This window comes from Littorina saxatilis, linkage group LG12 (assembly GCF_037325665.1).
Source record: "Littorina saxatilis isolate snail1 linkage group LG12, US_GU_Lsax_2.0, whole genome shotgun sequence".
Taxonomy (NCBI): domain Eukaryota; kingdom Metazoa; phylum Mollusca; class Gastropoda; order Littorinimorpha; family Littorinidae; genus Littorina; species Littorina saxatilis.
Genome location: NC_090256.1, coordinates 13,330,649 through 13,353,148, shown reverse-complemented (window position 1 = coordinate 13,353,148; position 22,500 = coordinate 13,330,649). Strand labels below are relative to the sequence as shown.

Sequence of the window (22,500 nt, the reverse complement as noted above, 5' to 3'; positions counted from 1 at the left end):
ACCCATGAGAAGGGCCCCCAGGGGACCTTTTCAAATCTGAAAAGCCTGGCCCCCGGGCCGGGACTTTTCAGAGCTATTCAGGGCCTCCGGGGGACTTTGTCAGCTCTAAAAAGATCCGCCTTTAGCGACCAAGTCTCATTTTCGACTGGCCCCCCCTACAGCAACTTTGGCCCCCCCCCCCCCCCTCGCATCCCAGATAGTCCCCCCCCCCCAAAAAAAAAAGCCCCCCCCCCTTTCAAAACAATTTCGGGCTAGTTATTACACTGTATCATCACGTGGCCCAGATGTCCACTGAGAGAAAATTGAGTCAAGAAACAATTACATGAACTTCGACCCATAGATCCGCAATACTCGGGGACCATGTCCATGACTTCGACCGCTTCGCAGCGCCTTTGTGACGTCGGATAGTGACGTCACTTTGTTCTAAATTTAAAGTTGATTCAAGATGGACGACAGCAATTGTTTGCTGAAATTGCAAACTACAAACGCGATAAAACTTATTCTTTTATAACAAAAGAATGTGGAGATGTTCATCATGCTGCAAAGGTGAAGAAGCGTAAAACACCCAAAGTAAGATGTAGGACTGCGGAGCCGCAGTCAAAAAAGGGGTGGGGAGGACCTTTTCAAAGGGGAGACCATCTGGGCAAAATTGCTTGATCGGAGCTGAAAAAGTCCCCCGGAGACCCTGTATATATCTGAAAAGTCCCCCGGGGGCCCCTTTTAGCTCTGAAAAGTCCACCGGAGGCCCTTTTCAGAGGGGGCACTAAACGGGATACTACACCGGTATTGGCAGTTGAAGAGTTTCAGCTTGTCAGTGACTGAAAGTGGTGTGCTTTTGTTGACAATCCTAGAAACGGCGGTCCTGGGGCGACGCGCCAGGTAAGGCTGTTTTGCTTGAGAATTGAAATATGTGAAGAGCTACAGAAATCGATAATTGTCAATACAATCTTCAGTTCTAACCCAGCTTTCCTTTGTGGACTGGCTGGCTGGGCCGGAGAATGTAACGTGACCAGTCGACTACGGTTCTTGTGAGGCTACGTCATTAGGCATAATAAGGTTTCAAAACGGTGCCCGTGTATGCGCAAAGTCATATTCAACCGTGTTATATATCTTTTTGTATGGGGTAACTGGTGAACAAAATGTGCTTTATAGTCATTGACTGTGCGTCAGGTACTATCTATTTCAGTCACAAGCCGGCCGACAGTGGCCCTGACCTGCGACACAATTATTCAGGCAGTCGAATGTTGCACCTCCGTCCTTGTATTATGTAACTCCTGTTCCGGTTTGCCGAGACTCGATGCCATTTTGTGCTTGTAACCAATCGTATTATTTTATTGTAGAATAGAAGCCAAACGAAGAGAGATCTCTCAGATGATGAATAAATGAAAAACTCACATAGATTTCGTTACAGCGATGTTTGTGGTAGCAGTGTGACATATAAAACAAATTTAAAAAAATAAAATCGATAGTGTGCATGAAGAAAAAATATGAAAAGCTACGAACATCTGGTGTTCAAACTAAGTCAACCGGGCTTCTTGTTATCTAACGTACGGAGCGCAGTGCCCTGGGTTTTTTTTTAAACCTGTCTGAGCAAACAACTGCACGACTTGATGTGTTACACAATCTAGTCATGATGTATGTGTGTGTATACATGTATATATATACACTCGTGTCGGTGCTCGATATGACAATGACTGTGTGTTATGAAGTCAAGAATGATAAGCTCGGCCGCATTCAGGTTATTGATTCGGGGTGGGGTTTTTTTCACCACTGACTAAAACAAATATGCATCTGGGGGCTGATCAATATGCTTCGATATTTTTAGATCGTGTGAACGATCAATGACGTTTCCCTAGACATTTCAAAAGGAATTAACTAAACTGACCTGACGACTTAAATAAATATAAATAAAACTATACGACATAAAGGTGCAGCATTGAGGAATAATTCGCAACAACTTTAAATTGCTACGACTGGCAAATACTTGAATAATTTTCTGACCTTTTCTTTTTTTCGAGGAACGATTCAATGCAGAGAACATTTTGCACGCCTGCTTCACACAATGTTGTTTTGCAATTAACACCCAACAAAACAACAACTGTTGGTTTACACAGCACAGATCAAAACTTCAAAATCATTGTAAATGATACAGATGTGAGAATGTTAAACCCTGCTTTGCACCAATGTACGCGCACACGCACGTGATTGTGTGTCAGTGTGTGTGTGTGTGTGTGTGTGTGTGTGTGTGTGTGTGTGTGTGTGTGTGTGTGTGTGTGTGTGTGCGTGCGTGCGTGCGTGCGCGCGCGCGTGTGTGTGTGTTTTATGAAAGCATGGTCGTTGACATCATGAGATGTTATGGGGAATCCTCTTTTCTTCTTGCAGTGTTTTTAAACCAGTTTAAAGAAACGTCACAGTTTATCTTGAGAAATGGCATCAGCACCGGCGCAGAGGCCCGCTCGTGCCTCCAAATCAAGCACAAGCATCAGTGGTATACCAGTCACAAGGCCACAGAAAGAGCTGCTGAACAACAACAGTGTGATGGAGACGTTCCTCAACACCCTAGAGCAGCGTGGCGTCACTGCTGAGCAGAGAACCTTGCACACCGACAACATCACGGTCACTGCCGGCGATGCAGAGACGGGGAGGCAGTGCTTGCGATCAGTCATTCGCACTGAGACTCTCACGTTGGACGGCCAGCAAGAGATGCTCTCCGCACTGCAAGGCCTCTTCGACAGGTTTCCTTCCCAGATGGCGTATGATGTGGACGCCAGCCAGAACAAGGTGGGCGTGGCCTTCCTGGAGGAGATCAGCAGGGAGGTCCTGCCCGTCCTGCGAGAGCTAAAAACTCCGCGGAAGCTTGTCCCACTGCCCGACTACCTAGCCGGCTTCTTCCACCGCCATCTGCAGAAATTATGGGCGACATTATGCAGCCGCCAGCTTCACGGCGCGGATATTGGCCTGGATGTCCACAAGGACTTAGAAGGAAAGCAGTTCGTCCAGTTCAGATGTGAGCCGGACCGCGTTCCTGCGGTTCACAACGTCCTGGAAAACATGCTGAAGGTCTTGTGGTTAGCTCGGATAGATGTCAGTTGCGGTCTCGGTCTTTTCCTCACGAGTTCAGAGGGGCAGAAAGTCATCCAGGATATAGAAGATAAAAGCGGATGCACAGTCAATGTGGAAAGGAGCGGAGAGCTCGTGCTGTTCACGGCAAGGTCACCTCAAGGTCATCGCGTGATGGTCTGCGAAGGCAACATGGCGGCCTCCGACTGCGACGTGCTGGTGCTACCGCTAGCGGAAGGGCAACAGGAGTGGCCTCCCTCATATAAGTGTGTACTCGAGAGAGGTAAGTGCCTGAACTTTTGAATGGAACATCTCCTGTCATCAATAACTTCTGTGGAGTCTTTTTCTCAGCTTAGTGTCAGACTCGAGTACGTGTCTCAAAATAGCAATCTGGTTCCTGCATTGTGTGCATAAATCTGCAAGTCAGACAATAAAATAACAAATTATTAAAATTAGAAATTGAAGGCAGTTATTATCAAAAGAATAAACCTGCTTTCTGCTTTTCATAAAGCACTAATTATCTGCTACTTTTTACGGCCAACGTTTCGTTTTCTGCAGGGTGCCTCCCAGCAGAAGTTCGCATGCACACCTCGAGGGTGGGGCTGCCTCCCAAGCCTCAGATCGTTGCCTTACAGTGCCAGTGGCTGACCCCAGGCCAGAGGGTGGTCATCATGTACATCCCAGCCCATGATAACGCCCAGCTGGAACAACTCGTCTCTCAGGCTGTGAAGGAGGCACTCAGAGTCACCAGCGACAGAAAGTAATTTCAGATAATTGAATTGAATTGAAATTTATTTTTCGAGGGTGACAGAAATAGGAAGTGCAAACATGATTTTTTTAACATTCGACCCTCGCCCATTGAGGGGTAACTCAATAACAAGAAGAACGAGAGAGAGAGAGAGAGAGAGAGAGAGAGAGAGAGAGAGAGAGAGAGAGAGAGAGAGAGAGAGAGAGAGAGGAGGGGGATGAGAGAGAGGCGGAGGGAGGGAGGGACCAGAGAGAGAGAGAAAGAGATGGGTGGGTGGATGGGGACACACACACACACACACACACACACACACACACACACACACACACACACACACACACACCTACACACACACCTGCACACACAAACACACACACAAATACACACATGCACAAACAAACACATACACAGACATCTACACACATGCACAAACAAACAGATATACAGACATCTACACACACACACACAAACACACACACACACACACACACACACACATATATATACACACACATACACACACACACGCACGCACGCACACGCAAGCACACACACACACACACACACACACACACCGTACACACACACACACACTCACCGTACACACACACACACACACACACACACACACACACACACACACACACACACAGAGGCAAGCCCACAAGCCAAGAACTGTAACAAAAAGACAGATATTCATTGTGTTCAGGATTGGCCTGGGCCTCCCGTTCATGCTTGGCGAAGGAATACCTCTGGGCGTGTCCTGGCGTCTGCTGCTGCGAGCTGTAGTGGACAGCTGTGACGACACACTCGCACCGGTCAAGTTTTACGGGGACGTGTTGCCAGAGTTTCAGGAAATGACACAGTTCTTCGAGGAGAACGGTTGGACCTGCGAGATGAACGCTGAAGGTAACTGGTCCCCCTCTGCTCACTCTCTCTGTCTCTCTCTGTTTCTCTGTCTCTCTGTCTCTCTGTCTCTCTCTCTCTGTCTCTCTCTCTCTTCTCTCTGTCTCTCTCTCTCTCTCTCTCTCTCTCTCTCTCTCTCTCTCTCTCTCTCTCTCTCTCTCTCTCTCTCTCTCTCTCTCTCTCTCTCTCTCTCTCTCCCCCATAAGAGGAACAAGAAGAAGAATTGTTCACAGCAAAAACGTTTCACCGCGCTATTTTGAAATAATGTATAAGTTTGATACCGGCGTCTTCAATATAATATTTTTTGGACAAGTAGGCTTACATAAGCGGAAGAGGGACATGATTTTGATATCAGTCTGATTTTTTTAAAATCACTTTGACGTCATCCCGAAGCAGATCATTTACAGTCAAACTACGAACTATCTGAACAGAAGCCAAGCATTGTACTTCATCTGTACTGAAGCATTTTACGTACTTCATGCAATGATGTGTTAATAAATTTCATTTAAATTGATACCTTCAAATGTATTTTATTTTAAGTACATTGCCTGTAAAAATGGGATACACTCGTGTAACAAGAATGCTGAAAATGTTGTCTTTGAGAGGTAGGATATTTTAGTAATGTCAGAATTTGAAAGAGATATGGTAGTAATGTCCAATATTATTCATCTGTAACTGCTGTATTGTGCTTTTTTTGGTCTCCAGACGACCATTACATGGATCGGATCCAAGTCACAATTGGGGATATCTTCGATGCTCAGGTAGTTTCCCTACAGATAATCTGTAGGCTTAAACATTCATTAATTAGTTGTCATTAAAATAAAATGTTCATTATCATATTTAATGATGCTTGCATAGTATTATTTATCAATTCCTAAATCCAAAAATAGAAAGATGTGTTGTTTTCTCTGAAAATGTGCTCAAAATAAAAGAAAATCGGCTTATGCAAATTAAGTCTTATGTCGTCATGCTTCGTCGAGGCGAGCTCGACCCGTCTCGGTTTAGGGGCTTCAGCTGCATGGCCAGGTTTTATATAGTTGTCTCGACGATGACGGATCTGACATTTTCAGTGTCCATTGTTTAGTTTCAGGCCGACAGATTGATTACATGTGTTGATATGGCTTGACGCGACTTGTTTATTTTTTTTGTTGATATTTTTTTTGTAAGCGTTATTCTTGAATCCACAAGCCCTAATTCAACGCCCTTTTTCTGATCGATTCTTCCACTTTGTGTTTTGAAGAAGATACAAGCAGACGCACTGGTGAACTCCACAGATCCCCGACTACAGTTGGCTCTTGGTCAAGTGTCCAGTGAAGTGGCGAAGAAGGCTGGTGACGCCCTGGTCCAGCACTGTCAGCAGCAGTACCCCAAAGGCTTCAACGAAAACGCAGTGGTCGTCACAGACTCTTACAACCTCACGCAGTTCACCTACATTTTTCACGTTGCTCTTCCGACAACGGAATGGAGTAAAGGCGTACGTATATATATATATATTTAAGTTATTTTCGGGTTATTCTAAAATGATCATGGCTTATCCTGTTAAAAATGTGTGTGTTTGTCCTTGTGCCATTGAATTCTGTGTATTGAGTATCAAGCAAGAAAAGCAAGAACACAAGATCATGTACCGGGCGATTGTCCAAAGTGTATGTATATGTCTCAAAACATGTTTTTGGTGGTTGTCTTTAGGCTGTGTATGTATCAAAACGTATTTTTGGCGATTGTCTAGATGGTGTGTATGTCTCAAAACGTATTTTTGGTTATCGTGTAGAGGCTGTGTATGTCTTTAAAAGTATCTTTGGTGAATATATAGTGGCTGTGTATGTCTTTAAAAGTATCTTTGGTGAATATATAATGGCTGTGTATGTCTTTAAAAGTGTCAAAGGACATGTTTCTCTTTTTTTGTGTGCTATAAGGACGAAGCTGACTTGCTTGAAAATCTGGGCAGTCGCGTGGAAGCCTGTCTGCTTGTGGCGAGCATCAAGGGCCTGAAGACCATCGTCTTCCCCGCTTTGGGCACGGGCACGCTGCACTACCCGCCCGACAAGGAGGCCAAGACTGTGCTCAGGGCTGCCAGGCAGTTCTTCACTCGTGTCCCGCACTCTTCCCTCCAACTCGTCACCTTCGTCAGCTACGAAAAGAACTTGGATGTGGCCAAGGTACGAGAAACACTATTTTCTTTTTTTTTTAATTCTCTTTTTGTGGATTTTTTAATTTCTTTTTACATGTATATGCTGTACATTGCAGGACATCACATAAACAAGGGGACACATTCATAAAACAGAACACACTTGGACAATTGCAACACACAGGGGGTGGTGGTGGTGGTGGGGGGGATCATTGCTTGGTGGTCGCAGTATCAAGAATATGTGAAACACTATTGTTGCTTGAACATGCCTAAAACTGTGATTTCAATAGACGTTTTCCGGAAATATCTCTGTAAGGATTTTCAGCATCAGAGATAGTTGTTCGTCCTGATCGCAGGATACAGCCGATCGGAAGCGTGGAACATGCTCCTGATGTTGTGAAAACCTTGTCCGAGGTTCAGGGGCTCTTACTCCTCCAGACCGCTGATAATTCTGACAGAGTTATTTTCGAAAATCGTCTGTTGTGCTGCTTTTAAGAAGAACTCTACTGAAACTCTTTATTTGTGGTAAACTGAGTAGCAAAATCGATGTAAAATTGCCGTTTGTTTCAAACAGCGACAACTGTCTCGGACGGTTTGTATCTCGAACCAAAGAGCGATAAGTGTGCGCATTTTGTACCTGCCAGCGGTCAAAGGGAGAACATCCGATCGAGACGGAAATAAAACTATCAAATTTATAGCAAACCAATCAACTATGTAACCTATTCAACGAACTTGAATGTTGTTTGTTTGTTTGTTTGCTTAACGCCCAGCCGACCACGAAGGGCCATATCAGGGCGGTGCTGCTTTGACATATAACGTGCGCCACACACAAGACAGAAGTCGCAGCACAGGCTTCGTGTCTCACCCAGTCACATTATTCTGACACCGGACCAACCAGTCCTAGCACTAACCCCATAATGCCAGACGCCAGGCGGAGCAGCCACTAGATTGCCAATTTAAAGTCTTAGGTATGACCCGGGGGTTCGAACCCACGACCTCCCGATCACGGGGCGGACGCCTTACCACTAGGCCAACCGTGCCGGTTTTACGAACTTGAATGCTTGCACCTCTAAGGCAACGCTACCTAATTAAGCATGCCGCATAAGCAATGCAACGTTATTATCCCCAAGTAAATACATGTAGTTCAAAACTTCCGAACCCCAGCAATAGCTCATCTTCAGCTCCTCTCACACGAAAGTGAATTACCTGATAAACAAAGGGAAGTAAGCACTCTAAATGCAGACGCCATGTGTAATAGAGTAGGTGAGAGTTATGCGGAACCTGTCTCCTGGCACCTGAGAGAATAACAAGCATTGAAATGAACAAGCGAATTTCATCCTCAAAAAAGGACGATCGCCGCAATATTTGTACCTCATTCTCCAAGGCACTCTAACTTGTCCATTGCAGTGGTTGTTATTCTCTAAGGTGCCAGTAGACAGGTTCCGCATAATTCTCACTTACTCTATTGCACATGTCGTATGCATTTAGAGCGCTTACTTCCCTTCGTTTATCAGATCTTTAAATAGTGCTGTGCCTCATTTATTTAAGATAGTAGCACGGGTGGTTGCTGCTTTGACGATTTGAAATCTATCAACAGGTGTTCAAAGCCGAGGAGACGGTCTACAGGTATGCTGCTTTTCGTCCACCTGCCTCTGTGGAAGGTAATAAGCAGTGTGATGCTTTGCTCTCTGTCTCTCTCTGTCTCTGTCTGCCTGTCTGTCTGTCTGTCTGTCTGTCTGTCTGTCTGTCTGTCTCTTTCTCCCGCTCTCTCTCCTCCTCTCCCTCTGTCTCTCTGTCACTGTTTGTCTCTCTCTCTCTCTCTCTGTCTGTCGGTCTCTGTCTCTGTTTCTCTCTTTTTGTCTGTCTGTCTGTCTGTCTGTCTGTCTGTCTGTCTGTCTGTCTGTCTGTTTCTCTCTCTCTCTCTCTATCTCACTATCTCCCCCTTTCACACACACATACACACACACACACACACACACACACACACATACACACACACACACAAGCACGCACGCACACACACGCACACACACACACACACAAGCACGCACGCACACACACGCACACACACACACACACACAAGCACGCACGCACATACACGGACACACACACACACATACACGGACACACACACACACACACACACACACACACACACACACACACACACACACACACACACACACACACACCTTAGCGACCACCATTGAAAGCGAAACCTGCCCACAACGACTACCCCGAAAAGATCCCCGACGAGTGTTCCCCTCTATAGCCTCATTCACCTTTTCATAGCGACCACCTGTCAATAACGACCACTGTTGGTCGGTCCCTTCGGTGGTCGCTATGGACAGGTTTGACTGTATTGGGATACTGTGATTTCAGAGTGTCGCTACACGGTGAACAAACGCCAGGTACAAGCGGTGACAGGGGATGCATTGTCACAACAGTGCACTGCAGGACTGCTTGTCTGTGCCGACAAGCCAGAACAAGGTCATTTCACCTCTCTCCCTTTCTTCTTTCTAGTTCTCTTGATCCTTTTATCATTCTGGTTTTACTTTGCCTAACATTTGTTCTGATACCAACTATCTGGACCATCTTTCTCAAAATGTGGCAATCAACGCTTCGGCCGGATATCAATGTTTTCCGCTGAGTATCGATTCCACACCTCCTTCAGAAACCTTGCACCTTTTTCAATTTCAGTGCCTGTGTAGTGTTACTGATGTTGGTGGTTATTGGTGCCGGGTGTGTGTGTGTGTGTGTGTGTGTGTGTGTGTGTGTGTGTGTGTGTGTGTGTGTGTGTGTGTGTGTGTGTGTATGTGTGTGTATGTGTGTGTGTGTGTGTTTGTGTGCGTGCGTGCGCGCGCATGAGAGCGTATCCGCGTGCCTGCATCCGTCCGTCATTGACAGACAGACAGACAGACAGACAGACAGACAGACAGACAGACAGACAGACCGACAGACAGACAGACCGACATGCAGAAAGACAGACAGACAGGCAAACAGACAGACAGACAGACCGACAGACAGACCGACATGCAGAAAGACAGAAAGACAGACAGACAGGCAGACAGACAGACAGGCAGACAGACAGACGGCATATCAATATATTAATTATTCTTTGCCTCATGAAATTCGTGCTCCCACTTGACCTCAGCAGGTAGCCAGGAAGACTACCGCAGAATGGCAGCCAAGGGATGCAACATGCAGACAGTGAAAGTAGACAAAAAACTGGCCAACACGATCAAAGACATCATTCAAACCTCCACTGCTTCCTCCGTACAGATCAATCTGCAGACGTTTGGTAAAGTTTAATTTTTAATTAGAAAAGGCATGTATGAAAGCATGTGTAGATTTGTATTTATTGCATGTCATTAAATATTAAATATAAAATTATTAAGTACTTGCCTGGATTGAACACAACCGTATTTGCAAAATATTTCGACTGAAAAAGCCTCACTAAAAGCTATTGAGAATTGTGTCGCCCGATCGAAACCTTCACAATTGTGAAATAAGAATCAAAATGCAGACAGCACACATGAAGCAAGGGTTGCACATACAGGAGTTAATCCAGTAATAAGGAGAGGAAAACCTATAAGCGATTATTATACAGTGGAACCCTTAGTTTAAGACCTGCAACAATCAGAGAAAATCAGGTCTTAGAAAGGGGGAGTCTTAAAATGGGGAATCTTAAAATGGAGGTTTGGGCGGGGATGTAGCTCAGTCGGTAGCGCGCTGGATTTGTATCCAGTTGGCCGCTGTCAGCGTGAGTTCGTTCCCACGTTCGGCGAGAGATTTATTTCTCAGAGTCAACTTTGTGTGCAGACTCTCCTCGGTGGCCGAACACTCCGTGTGTACACGCAAGCACAAGACCAAATGCGCACGAAAAAGATCCTGTAATCCATGTCAGAGTTCGGTGGGTTATAGAAACACGAAACTACCCATCATGCTTCCTCCGAAAACGGCGTATGGCTGCCTAAATGGCGGGGTAAAAAACGGTCATACACGTAAAAATTCCACTCGTGCAAAACAAAAACACGAGTGTACGTGGGAGTTTCAGCCCACGAACGCAGAAGAAGAAGAAGAAGAAGAAGAAAAAAATGGAGGTTTGTTTGTTTGTTTGTTCGTTCATGGGCTTTTACGTGTATGACCGTTTTTACCCCGCCATTTAGGCAGCCATACGCCGTTTTCGGAGGAAGCATGCTGGGTATTTTCGTGTTTCTATAACCCACCGAACTCTGACATGGATTACAGGATCTTTTTCGTGCGCACGTGGTCTTGTGCTTGCGTGTACACACGGGGGTGTTCGGCCAACTGGATACAAATCCAGCGCGCTACCGACTGAGCTACATCCCCGCCCTGAAATGGAGGTAAATTTACAGAGTTATGAACAGGAAGGCTGTAAAAGCAAGGTCTTAAATATGGCATTCCATTTGTCAAATAATTATTTGGATACTTTTTCATGTTTTTTTCACCAGTTTTAGCTAAATAATCATTATTTAGAAGCTCATGTGCTAAATAAGTAATTGTTTATAAACAATGTAAAACAATTCTAAATAATTGTTTGTTTACGTAAACCATTCATTATTTACCTAAACAATTCATTGTTTACGTAAATAATTCATTGTTTACGTAAATAATGATTTATTTAGCAACATTGCTGATTGTTTACAAACAATGTAAAATACGTCTAAGTAATATATTGTTTACGTAAACACATTTCAACGGCAACACTATTTTCCGTACAGAATGGAAATTTTATTCTTGAAATAATTTCGTAACTGACATCAACATCAAGATGCGAACACCACTATAAGCTTCTAGCTTGTTGCTGTTTCTGTGAACTTTGTATACATGTCATGATTGTAACCTTTGTTAAAATAAACTTATGCTTAAAAAAAAAAAAAAAAAAAAAAATTAAGATGCGAAATTAATTCAGCAAAAAAAAAAAAAAAAAAAAAAAATCACTCTACACAGACATCACCCGGACCGTTGATTTGTGGTTTGTGTCCAAGTGGAAACATCCTGTCATTCCGTGTAAGAGCCTGGACAGATCCGTGGTGATGGCTGTATGATTGGTCACACGAGAAGAAGTGGATGTTCCCGGTGTAACACGAGAAAATTACTCCCACGAGATTTTTACTCCGGAGTAAACATTTCGTACGAAAAAGTTACTCCCTTTACGAAAAAAGCACTCCCCCATTGCACGAGAAAATTACTCCCCAAGACAGGTGAGTTCCGAGTAAACATTTTGTACAAAAATGTTACTCCCCTGACGAATAAATAACGAATAAATTACTTCACCCCAACACGAGCAATTTAACTTCCCATGCCAGGTGTACGAAATTTGTACTCCCTTGTCCCCTGTTAGTCTTGGTGGTGGAAGGGGTGGAAGGAGGGTAGCGCGACATTCGTGTGCGCGAGATCACTTATTGGCATTATCCCTTCGCCCGCATCCCATTTTTGCGTACGAGATTTTTTACTGGAAGTAAAAAAAATGGGGAGTAAAAATTTCGTGGAGGGAGTAATTTTTTCGTGCCTTGGGGAGTTCTTTTCTCGTACGAAAAGTGTACTCGGAGTAAGAATTTCGTACGAAATATTTACTCCGGAGTAAGAATTTCGTACGAAATATTTACTCCGGAGTAAATATTTCGTGGAGTAAGAATTTCGTGTTACACCGGGAATCATCTGAGACCAGTGTTGTTTGTTGCAGCCACGAGTCAAGTGGATGACATTATCACTGGTGCGGAAAAGGGGCTGTATTCTGCCCGCAATGTGCATATTGTTATCCTCATCGCACCGACCTCTCACATTCTCAGCCAGATTTTCGGTAAACACGCTTGTGTGTGTGTGTGTGTGTGTGTGTGTGTGTGTGTGTGTGTGTGTGTGAGTGTGTGTCTGTGTGTGTGTGTGTGTGTGTGTGCGCGGGGGGGGGGGGGGTGTTTGCGTGTGTGTGTGTGTGTGTGTATGTATGTGTGTATGTAAGTATGTACGTACGTACGGGTGTTGTGTGTCTGTCTGTGTGCGTGTGGGTGTGTGTTTTGCGTTCATGAGTGATGTATGTGTGTGTGTGTGTGTGTGTGTGTGTGTGTGTGTGTGTGTGTGTGTGTGTGTGTGTGTGTGCATGATTGTCGCGTGTGTGAGTGAGTGAGTGTGTGTGTGTGTGTGTGTGTATGTGTCAGTGTGTGTGTGGGTGTGTGTGTGTGTGGGTGTGTGTGTGTGTGTGTGTTTATGTTTGAAATAATGTCTACAATTCACTTACTTATTTTATACCCTGTTATATCCCATGACCTCCCTTCTTTGTCTCTGTTACTTCAGTATGGGTATATGTGTTGTATTTTTATAGCTCAATAAATACATCATGGACTCCAAAAAATATATGATAGTGCAGATTCCGATTTGGGCAAAGGACTACTTTCCTCCCGACCTTTGACCTCGCGCCGAACAATGTGACACATTTGTATGAAGTTCTAAAATCGTATTGCACGGCTCAGAAAACCATATCAGTTGCACGCAAAAATGAATCTCAGAACTGATCTGATGTATGAGATGCAATAAGCAAAAGTTTCTTTCATTATGAAAGCAATGCAGGTCGAAAAAAACGAACATTCAACTTACAAGATAACCAGATGCTAGCGAACCAAAACAAAAACACGAGTACCCTCCCCTTGCATCGTTAGCAGACGACTTTTGAGAATCTGTCGGTAGTGTGTTTTGGTGTGCGCCTTCAGCTATCAAACATCGGCTGTTTCACGTGTTTTGCGAGCAAGTCTACTCTTTTGCCTGGCTCTGCAGTAAGTCCACATATTTTTCCGTAATCCAGTCATATTCCTTCAAAATGCAATCAATCGGCGGTGACAGACGTGTCGGTCGCGTTTTTCTCACACCCATACCAGTTTAAGTTCATCCATGCAAACACACTCGCAAAACAGTTTATCACGTAGATACATTTCAAATAGGGAGCAAATGGTTAAATCTAAACCTACATATTTGTTCCCTAAAATTTGCTTCTCTGTCAATAAGCCTAATTACACACGTTCGAGAAAAACAACGTGGAATCGATTCTGAATCGAGTAAGCCAAATGGGTCCCAAACCCGTTTCGCCCGTTCTGCCGACCTGAAACGCAAAACAAAAGAATTGTGCGCTTCAACTAAATTAATTTCTATTCGACTTCATTACTTTCTTGCAACTTATGAACCTTTACTTAAAGCTTTTAAATGGTCTGAAAGTAGTGTTACCGCGTACTTATCGATGCACTCATTCGTTTGAATTTTTCAGCGACGGTCACTTAGTTTAAGGTTGCAAAAGGGCTAAGTCTCGCTGGCAACAGTTTTACCCTGCACAGATCGCAACAGTGCCGCTAGTAGTCTACACTTTGTGTTTGATGGTAGAATGGGATATTCAGATTACAACACTCGTGGTTTTTTATATGGCTTGTATTTCAGTCAAGACCCAGCGGGAATATCAATCGAGAGCCACTCGCCAGAGGCTCGTGTCTCCCGATGATATTCATCCGCTGGGTCTTGACTGAAATACAAGCCATATAAAAAACCACTCGTGTTGTAACCTTTACATATATGTGTACACATGTACTACTGATATTCAAAAGTATGGGACAATCGGCTACTCTTTTGTACCCTTTAGCGTAGTGTTGTTTTGCTCGGACAGTTCGTGCATTTATAATCCATTAAAAAAACACAAATGCAATAAAGAAGACAGCAAGGTTATGTGATGTGGCGTTGGTTTGTTTAATCTGTGACAATATTACATATAGTTTGATTTGTTATGTTGTTTGTTTCAATGTGATACAAAATAGTACTAAGGTTGCGTTTAATGTTTTATTTTCTAGTTTATTACTTCCCGTTCCAAGTTTCAGAAGTGCGGTACGTGTTTTCGTACAAAACTCTACATCCTCCGAGTGTGTCCTCCCTGACATACTGTAATTATTGACACTGTATGAATCTGGTGTTCCACGTCCGAATAATTCCTATTACAGCTAAAGGCGGTCCTTATTTGAGCCTGAAGTCGACTTTGCGAGGACTTCGCGAAGTCTTTTTTTTATAACAAAACCTCAGTGCTAATGCTTCGTGTGTCCATCTTCGCGACGTATGCATCGCTTTGTCGACTTGGTCCAGTTAAGGACAGGCTTGACATGTGTGTTCGTTCATGGGCTGAAACTCCCACGGCTTTTACGTGTATGACCGTTTTTACCCCGCCATTTAGGCAGCCATACGCCGCTTTCGGAAGAAGCATGCTGGGTATTTTCGTGTTTCTATAACCCACCGAACTCTGACATGGATGACAGGATCTTTTTCGTGCGCACTTTGTCTTGTGCTTGCGTGTACACACGGGGTTGTTCGGACACCGAGGAGAGTCTCCCCACAAAGTTGACTCTGAGAAATAAATCTCTCGCCGAACGTGGGGACGAACTCACGCTGACAGCGTCCAACTGGATACAAATCCAGCGCGCTACCGACTTAGCTACATCCCCGCCCGGACAGGCTTAACATAATGTTTATTGTTTTTGCGACAGACAAGTCCTCGAGGTATAGGGATGGAAAGCCCACGAAGACAGTCCCGGCGAATGGCAGTGAGGGTGCCACTGTGGGCATTTGTGGTCGGCGGCAAGGCGCGAAGAACGCCGCGGCAGAGGTTGGTCAGTCTGTGTTAGTTAGCCTATATAGTGACCATAGAGGTTGGTCAGTCTGTGTTAGTTAGCCTATATAGTGACCATAGAGGTTGGTCAGTCTGTGTTAGTTAGCCCCGGTGACCACAGAGGTTGGTCAGTCTGTGTTAGCCCTTGTGACCATAGAGGTTGGTCAGTCTGTGTTAGTTAGCCCTAGTGACCATAGAGGTTGGTCAGTCTGTGTTAGTTAGCCCCGGTGACCACAGAGGTTGGTCAGTCTGTGTTAGTTAGCCCCAGTGACCATATAGGTTGGTCAGTCTGTGTTAGTTAGCCCTAGTGACCATAGAGGTTGGTCAGTCTGTGTTAGTTAGCCCTAGTGACCATAGAGGTTGGTCAGTCTGTGTTAGTTAGCCCCAGTGACCATAGAGGTTTGGTCACTTTGTGTTAAAAAGCCCTAGTGATCATAAAGGTTGGTCAGTCTGTGTTGTAGTTAGCCCTAGAGACCATAGAGGTTAGCCACCATAGATATTCGAAACAGGTGCACTGCCAACGATCAAAAATCAAGAAAAAGTTGATGGAACGTTTAATTTTAGACAAATTGTGGGTGATTTGCTTTGTCTGAATTACAGGTTCCATAAACTTTACGTTTCTTTGTAGTTTATTTTGATTCCTAGTAAAAATGATTATCTTCATAGACTTGACGCAATCCGCCACTGTTGTTGCATCAACACAATCATTCATTAAAAGAAGAATAAGAACGTGGAAAAGACGAAGAAAAGGATATCAACATACATTGTAAAGGTACTAGTGATCATGACCATCATGATTTGGATGGTGGTGAAAGTTAGCTGACATCTCAAAACATCAGCTTAGAGCGCGCACGGAAGCATCAATATTTGTGAAAAAATGCGTGCACTTGATCAGCACGAAAGTACTTCTGCTAGTTCCCTTTTCTTGTCTTCACAAAACTCCCCTGTTTTAAAGTCACCGTGTAATACTTTCAGGTCAAGAAGATTGATGTTCCAGACAGTTTCAAAGAGGCAGAGACGTACAGCCTTCATCCAAGGTTTCTCAGTCCACAAGGTAAGTGGGCTACTAACCCAATTTCTCTGTGGTCTTGGTCTTAGCGTATTAAACCGTAAACTAATGACTAGATATACGTGTCCTTGCGTGCAGTATAGTAGTACTTCACTTACTTGCTAGTGTTGCAGTGAATACTACAAATCAACACACTTGATACACAGCAGGGTGAAGATGAACGATAATTGCGCACAGTCGCGTGCATGAGTTTGAAAATCCTACAGCGGCTAAACTGATTATTTCAATGCGGAAACATGCTCACCATGAAGTCAGAAGTCAGAACATCCCCTTAGCTGTTTTTCCGAGTCCCGAGTGAAACATTTTGGGTGTTCTTCTTTCATTGTATTTAGGTATGCCATCTCCGCCTGGGGGACAGGCACCACCAGGAACTGGTGCTGGTGCTGGTGCTGGTGCTGGTGCAAGCCAGCGGGTGAGTAGAATAAGGCGATTCTAACGTTCCCATTGTTAGAACTCTACAAATAGTTAAGTTTTTCGCGTTTGTGTTGTAATTTGCAAGCAAACATTGTACATTGTAAAGTTAATCGACTTTGCTACAATTTGTAAAAACTAGGGCATTACCTGATACCAAGACCAGCCGGGTCCGAGTACGAAATTAGTTCGTAAAAAAATCGCAGTTCTTGACTCTTTGGGTGCAAGTCAATGAAACTTGGTAGTTCTTCTAACGGATAGCTGCCTGAGGTATTACTAAAAGCCCCAGGGGCTCCGTGCACCTGGATTTGACAAGTTCAGTACCTACTACCTAACTTCATTTCAGACCCACACCCATTATTATACACACATTTCACATTTAAACCATTAGTCGGCCCCCTGTCGATATTTATCGACTAAGTTCCTTGTTTTATTTAAATCTTAATTCAGATTTCTTTAAAACTAGTGCAAAACAGTTCAACGAGACAACAGATCCACTTCCTTTTATCCCTGTATGATTTCAGGAGGATGAGGAAAGTGGTTGTAAAGGGGGGGGAGGGGGGAGGGGGAGGGGGGGGGTAGAGAGAGAAGTTGCAGCAGCAGCATTAGTGGCTCAGTGTGGCGATGATGATGGCCCTTTACCGTCGTTTTTGTTTATCCTCGTGTTTGAAGGTACAGTTCTGCCCGTGTGAACGGTTCGGCTTATCGTGTCAGATCGGGCGGGCTAGCCTTGTGTACGGGATAAGGTGTTCCTTCCACTTGGACACATACCACAAAATCAACATCCTGTATTCTGTCTGTGCATCGTAGGAATGTTCTCATGAAATAACTCCAAACTCTGCACAAGAAGCAGGTTGTGTGTTTGTTTGCCTAACGCCCAGCCGACCACAAAGGGCCATATCAGGGCGGTGCTGCTTTGACATATAACGTGCGCCACACACAAGACAGAAGTCGTAGCACAGGCTTCGTGTCTCACCCAGTCACATTATTCTGAAACCGGACCAACCAGTCCCAGCACTAAACCCCATAATGCCAGACGCCAGGCGGAGCAGCCACTAGATTGCCAATTTTAAAGTCTTAGGTATGACCCGGCCGGGGTTCGAACCCACGACCTCCCGATGACGGGGCGGACGCCTTACCACTAGGCCACCGTGCCGGTCCACAAGAAGCGATCAGGATGTAAATTGTTGGTAGATGTCCAAGGGTAGGGTTGGTCTTGTCATGTAACGGCCTGACCACATCTGAGGTGACCAGCACAACTGGTTTCACGGGAAAGACTCTGCCTTCAAGCTAGCAGGGTTGTCATCTCACCATTGGGAGGAAAGTCGCTTGTTCGTGTCAATGCTTGTTATTCTACGAGGTGCCAGGAGATTGTTTCCGTATAACTCTCACTTACTCTCTAGCTTGCACATGTCGTATGCATTTATAGAGCGCTCACTTCCCTTGGTTTCTCGTAGCATAAAATAGCGCTCTGGCTTGTTTGTTTAAGATTGCTAAACCATGCACTTGAGCTAGTACTCTGAAAGTGACAACGCATCTCGTGATCCACACCGTCTGTTTGTTGCCAGGACAACGAGCGCGTGACGGTGGATGTGCCTCCGGACATGGAGGAAGCACGCTTGTTCTATATCTTCAAAGCTTTGCGAGCTGGTAACCTGCCCGTCAGCATGAGCTTCACCGCAGGGGGCGTCGCTGAGATCAGAACCGACATGGGCAACCTGCCCCACGCCAATCGGGTCATCCGGGAAACGCTGGGCATGCCTGCTGCTGGTCTCCGCACTGCCCCTGTGCACGCTGCACGATCCCCACAGCCACATCCCGTGCCGCCCAGTGCCGGCAGCTTCCGCGTCCCATCCGCTATTCTGTCCTCAGCAGCCACATCAAGACATGGCTTTGACAAGAACGTGACACACCAGGCCGACGACAGCCGCGTTCTGGACCCGCATCCTGGGAGCGGTTTCTCCATGCTCGACAAGTCGTCAGATGCTGGAGGCGCGCTTTCCCAAGCTGTAGCTCCACCGTACTCGGGACAGCAGAAATTAGACGACCCGACAGGCGACACGAGCTTCGTCGTGTTGTCAGATGCTTCGGCTTCCGCAGATCAACGTGCTGTGCGAATCGGTGACCTCCCGGAGCACGTGAAACTGCGCAAAGAGGTCATACAACTCACATCGGAACAATTTTCCCGGCTAGGGTTGTCCCCTGCAGAGGACTGCAGAGCCAAAGGGATACATGCCGACATCAAACTTCTTCGCGACAAGAATAAGGTTGTCATCGAAGCTGTCGACTATAAAGAGCTGGAAAAGGCCACGCATTTGGTGAAGATAAAGTCACAGATGGTTTTGAAGAGATCGAGGAGTAAGGCAAAAGATGATTAAGTACAGCGGCAGGGATGGAATACTTCACCTTGAGGCCGAAATGTGGTGGTACAAGTCCATTGCATGTAAGCCACGACGCATCTACGAAGACCTATGCGATAGAGAGAAAAAAAAAACCCGTGTTGCTGAGAGCTCTTTAATTGTACCAGACACTACTCTATATGCCCAAACGCGCGCTAATTAGCCCGACAACGTATATTTTTTATGTACATGTTTCTGATAACTGAATCTGATGTATCCCGTGCCCAAAGTGTATTGCCTCCGCGGCGGACAGAAATTTCCTTTCAAAAATAATATATAATACCGCCTCAGTTCTTTGACAAGCTTAAAACTTGACAAGCTTTCTGTGATTTACGAAATATAACTAGCATATAGTGTTATGCATTTTTCAAGATGCAGCGAACAGCACAATAGGTGCACCTCGGAACGATTTACATGTAATTTGACGCAAAAATGAAAATGTATGCCGATGCTTCTCTCATTCACTGCACTCCCATCAAAGGTACCAACCTCCCCGCCACCCCCCGCGGGTTTGGAGGAAGAATTTACCCGATGCTCCCCAGCATGTCGTAAGAGGCGACTAACGGATTCTGTTTCTCTTTTTACCCTTGTTAAGTGTTTCTTGTATAGAATATAGTCAATTTTTGTAAAGATTTTAGTCAAGCAAAAAATGTGAAGTCCTTTGTACTGGAAACTTGCATTCTCCCAGTAAGGTAATATATTGTACTACGTTGCAAGCCCCTGGAGACAATTTTTGATTAGTGCTTTTGTGAACAAGAAACAATTGACAAGTGGCTCTATCCCATCTCCCCCCTTTCCCCGTCGCGATATATCCATGAATGGTTGAAAACGACGTTAAACACCAAATAAAGAAAGAAAGAAAGAAAGAAAGACCTCCCCGCCGTCACCACGGTGGCACCCCACTCCCCCTTTCTTTAAGACCCTTAGTAGTAGCATTAATCGATCGCCTGCGCAGGTTGACTGGTTGAGTGAATAGGATTCGATCAAACTTTCGCAAAAAACCTTTTCTTTTCTTTGAATAACTGAAGAAAGGAGGAATAAAGAGGTTACACGCCTCGTCTCAGTGATTGTAAGGGATGGTGGTCTCAGTTCGCGGTCATGAAAAAGCTCGCCAAAGCTCGCATTTTTCATGATCCGCTAACTTCGACCGTTATTTTTGATGATCGCTGGGACTCGGCGTGTAACCTCTACTTATCAGTTGTTTTTCTCTGTTGTTAGTTATTCTGACTTATAGGATACAAATGTGAGAAGATAATGTGGTTAAAGTGTGATAAGGTGATAATGTGATATAATTTTTAAACAGGCAATGCATTGCTTCTATTTGTAGGCTTATTTTAGTAAGTGTGTGGGTACAATGTTTGCGTGTAACGATATGATGTGAATATGCGATGTGAATGTTACTACATGCATGGTTGATTGATTGATTAATTGATTGATTTTACAGACACACAGTCAAGCTTGTAATTTCTCTTTTAGAGATGAATAAAGATTATTGTATTGTATTGTATTGTAGTAAAATTGATATTAAAAGTCCTACGGTTTTTTGCCATTAAGGACTTGAGTGTTTGTCCGCTTTTCTTCAAGACCGTTCCATTTAAGACCCTATTTTCTCAGACATTTTGTTCATAACCTGTGTAAATGTACTCCCATTTATAGACTCCCTCCTTTTTGAGACCTCATTTTCTCGGATTGGTTTTTTTTTTTTTTAGGTCTTATCATGTTTACCACTACATGTCTAGACAGGCCTTTACATGGGGTGAAATCATTGTTGATGTTTCAACTTATACTCATGAATATGTATGTGTTCTGCGTTAATTTGGAAATGAATTCAGGGGTCGCGCTCATTGCAAATTTGAGTGTAAACATTGCCATACGCATTTCAGCCATATCGCTCCTCGAAACAAGCCTTATATTACGTCAAGTCAGTGACACCCCTCCGCTTGTTAAAACGGTGTTGCAATAACTGGGTGCAATCATCATATTATTATTGCAATTGCTTGAAAATGTAACTTACGTTGTTATGAAAAAAGTTGTTACGTTGTTATGACGAGTGTCCTTCCTCCGATCCTTGTCAACGCTCCTTGCTGTGTAGGGGCAAGGTGGGAACAATTACACCCACACCATTTTCACATGTAACTCTCTTTCAGGCTCTTTTTTTCAACGCATTATACGTTATTTGTATTTTTGACCAAAATAGGACATTTTACACAGATCGAGACAGTCGGTGTTCCCCCGAGACCGCGCCAGCTGTCGAGGTGAACGGTCACTGCCTTGATCTGTGTAAAATGTAACATTTTGCTCAAATATGTATCGATTGATTTGTACATAGAATTCCTGTTCTATTATACTGTTGTACGCACACAAACATGCTCTGTTTTGTAGTCTCGGTTAGCCGCCTAAATAGGATTTTTGTCGGACTCTGACGTCACATGGCTCAAAGAAGGGGAAACCCAATATGCAATCGATACATAGCCAATTGCACAGCTAGCTGCAAAACTGTGGTCTGGACAATTTATTTAAATGCGTTTCAAGTGTTTATTTCACACTGCGTTTTAAGAGTAAGTGTTTGTACTGCTTGATTTCCTTTTTGCCACTGTTTGGTGCCAGTGTTGATATTGCAACTGTTATTAAAATTGCTCTGTATGCAGACGATATCACCCTTTTTTTAAAGGATGAGATTGATATGTATTATGCACTTGAAATAATTAATGACTTTTCTAGCTTTTCAGGCTTAAAGATACATAAGAGAAAGTCTGAGGCGATGTGGTTGGGTAGTAGGAAACATTGTGATGAAACATTTTATAATTTGTTTAGAAGAAAAAGTTGAAGATTTTGGGTGTATATTTTTGTGATGATAAGAGTGCTTCTTTGGTAGAAGATAACTGGACTGGAAGAATAAGAAATATTAAGCGATTGATTTGTGCATGGGAGAAGCGAAATTTGAGCATTGTAGGGAAAATATGTATTGTGAAAACGTTTTTAATTTCACAATTTGGGTATATTATGCAAGCGTTTGTATTACCTGACTGTGTTTTGAATGAAGTCAATACCTTATTGTTTAGATTTTTGTGGCGAAAAAGAGATTGTAATCGGAAGGCCTTTGAAAAGGTGAAAAGAAGCGTTTTATG

At 44.2% G+C, this 22,500-nt stretch overlaps 1 protein-coding gene across 3 annotated transcripts in view; it reads left to right on the top strand.

Moving 5' to 3' along the window:
- The first annotated feature begins 708 nt into the window (after positions 1-708).
- LOC138981281 (uncharacterized) overlaps positions 709-22,500 on the top strand; it is a 32,602-nt gene continuing 10,810 nt past the window's right edge. The window contains exons 1-15 of one of the 3 annotated variants that reach the window (XM_070354139.1): positions 709-879; positions 2,383-3,343; positions 3,619-3,820; positions 4,518-4,717; positions 5,420-5,475; positions 5,955-6,188; positions 6,628-6,870; positions 8,437-8,500; positions 9,223-9,330; positions 9,995-10,141; positions 12,551-12,667; positions 15,372-15,490; positions 16,469-16,547; positions 16,895-16,974; positions 18,542-21,416. In XM_070354139.1, coding sequence (XP_070210240.1) covers positions 2,428-3,343; positions 3,619-3,820; positions 4,518-4,717; positions 5,420-5,475; positions 5,955-6,188; positions 6,628-6,870; positions 8,437-8,500; positions 9,223-9,330; positions 9,995-10,141; positions 12,551-12,667; positions 15,372-15,490; positions 16,469-16,547; positions 16,895-16,974; positions 18,542-19,351 — 3,375 coding nt within the window. In that variant the 5' untranslated portion in view covers positions 709-879; positions 2,383-2,427 and the 3' untranslated portion in view covers positions 19,352-21,416. Of the gene's footprint in view, positions 880-2,382; positions 3,344-3,618; positions 3,821-4,517; positions 4,718-5,419; positions 5,476-5,954; positions 6,189-6,627; positions 6,871-8,436; positions 8,501-9,222; positions 9,331-9,994; positions 10,142-12,550; positions 12,668-15,371; positions 15,491-16,468; positions 16,548-16,894; positions 16,975-18,541; positions 21,417-22,500 lie in introns of those variants that run through there. The other 2 variants (XM_070354137.1, XM_070354138.1) reach the window with 2 other exon arrangements.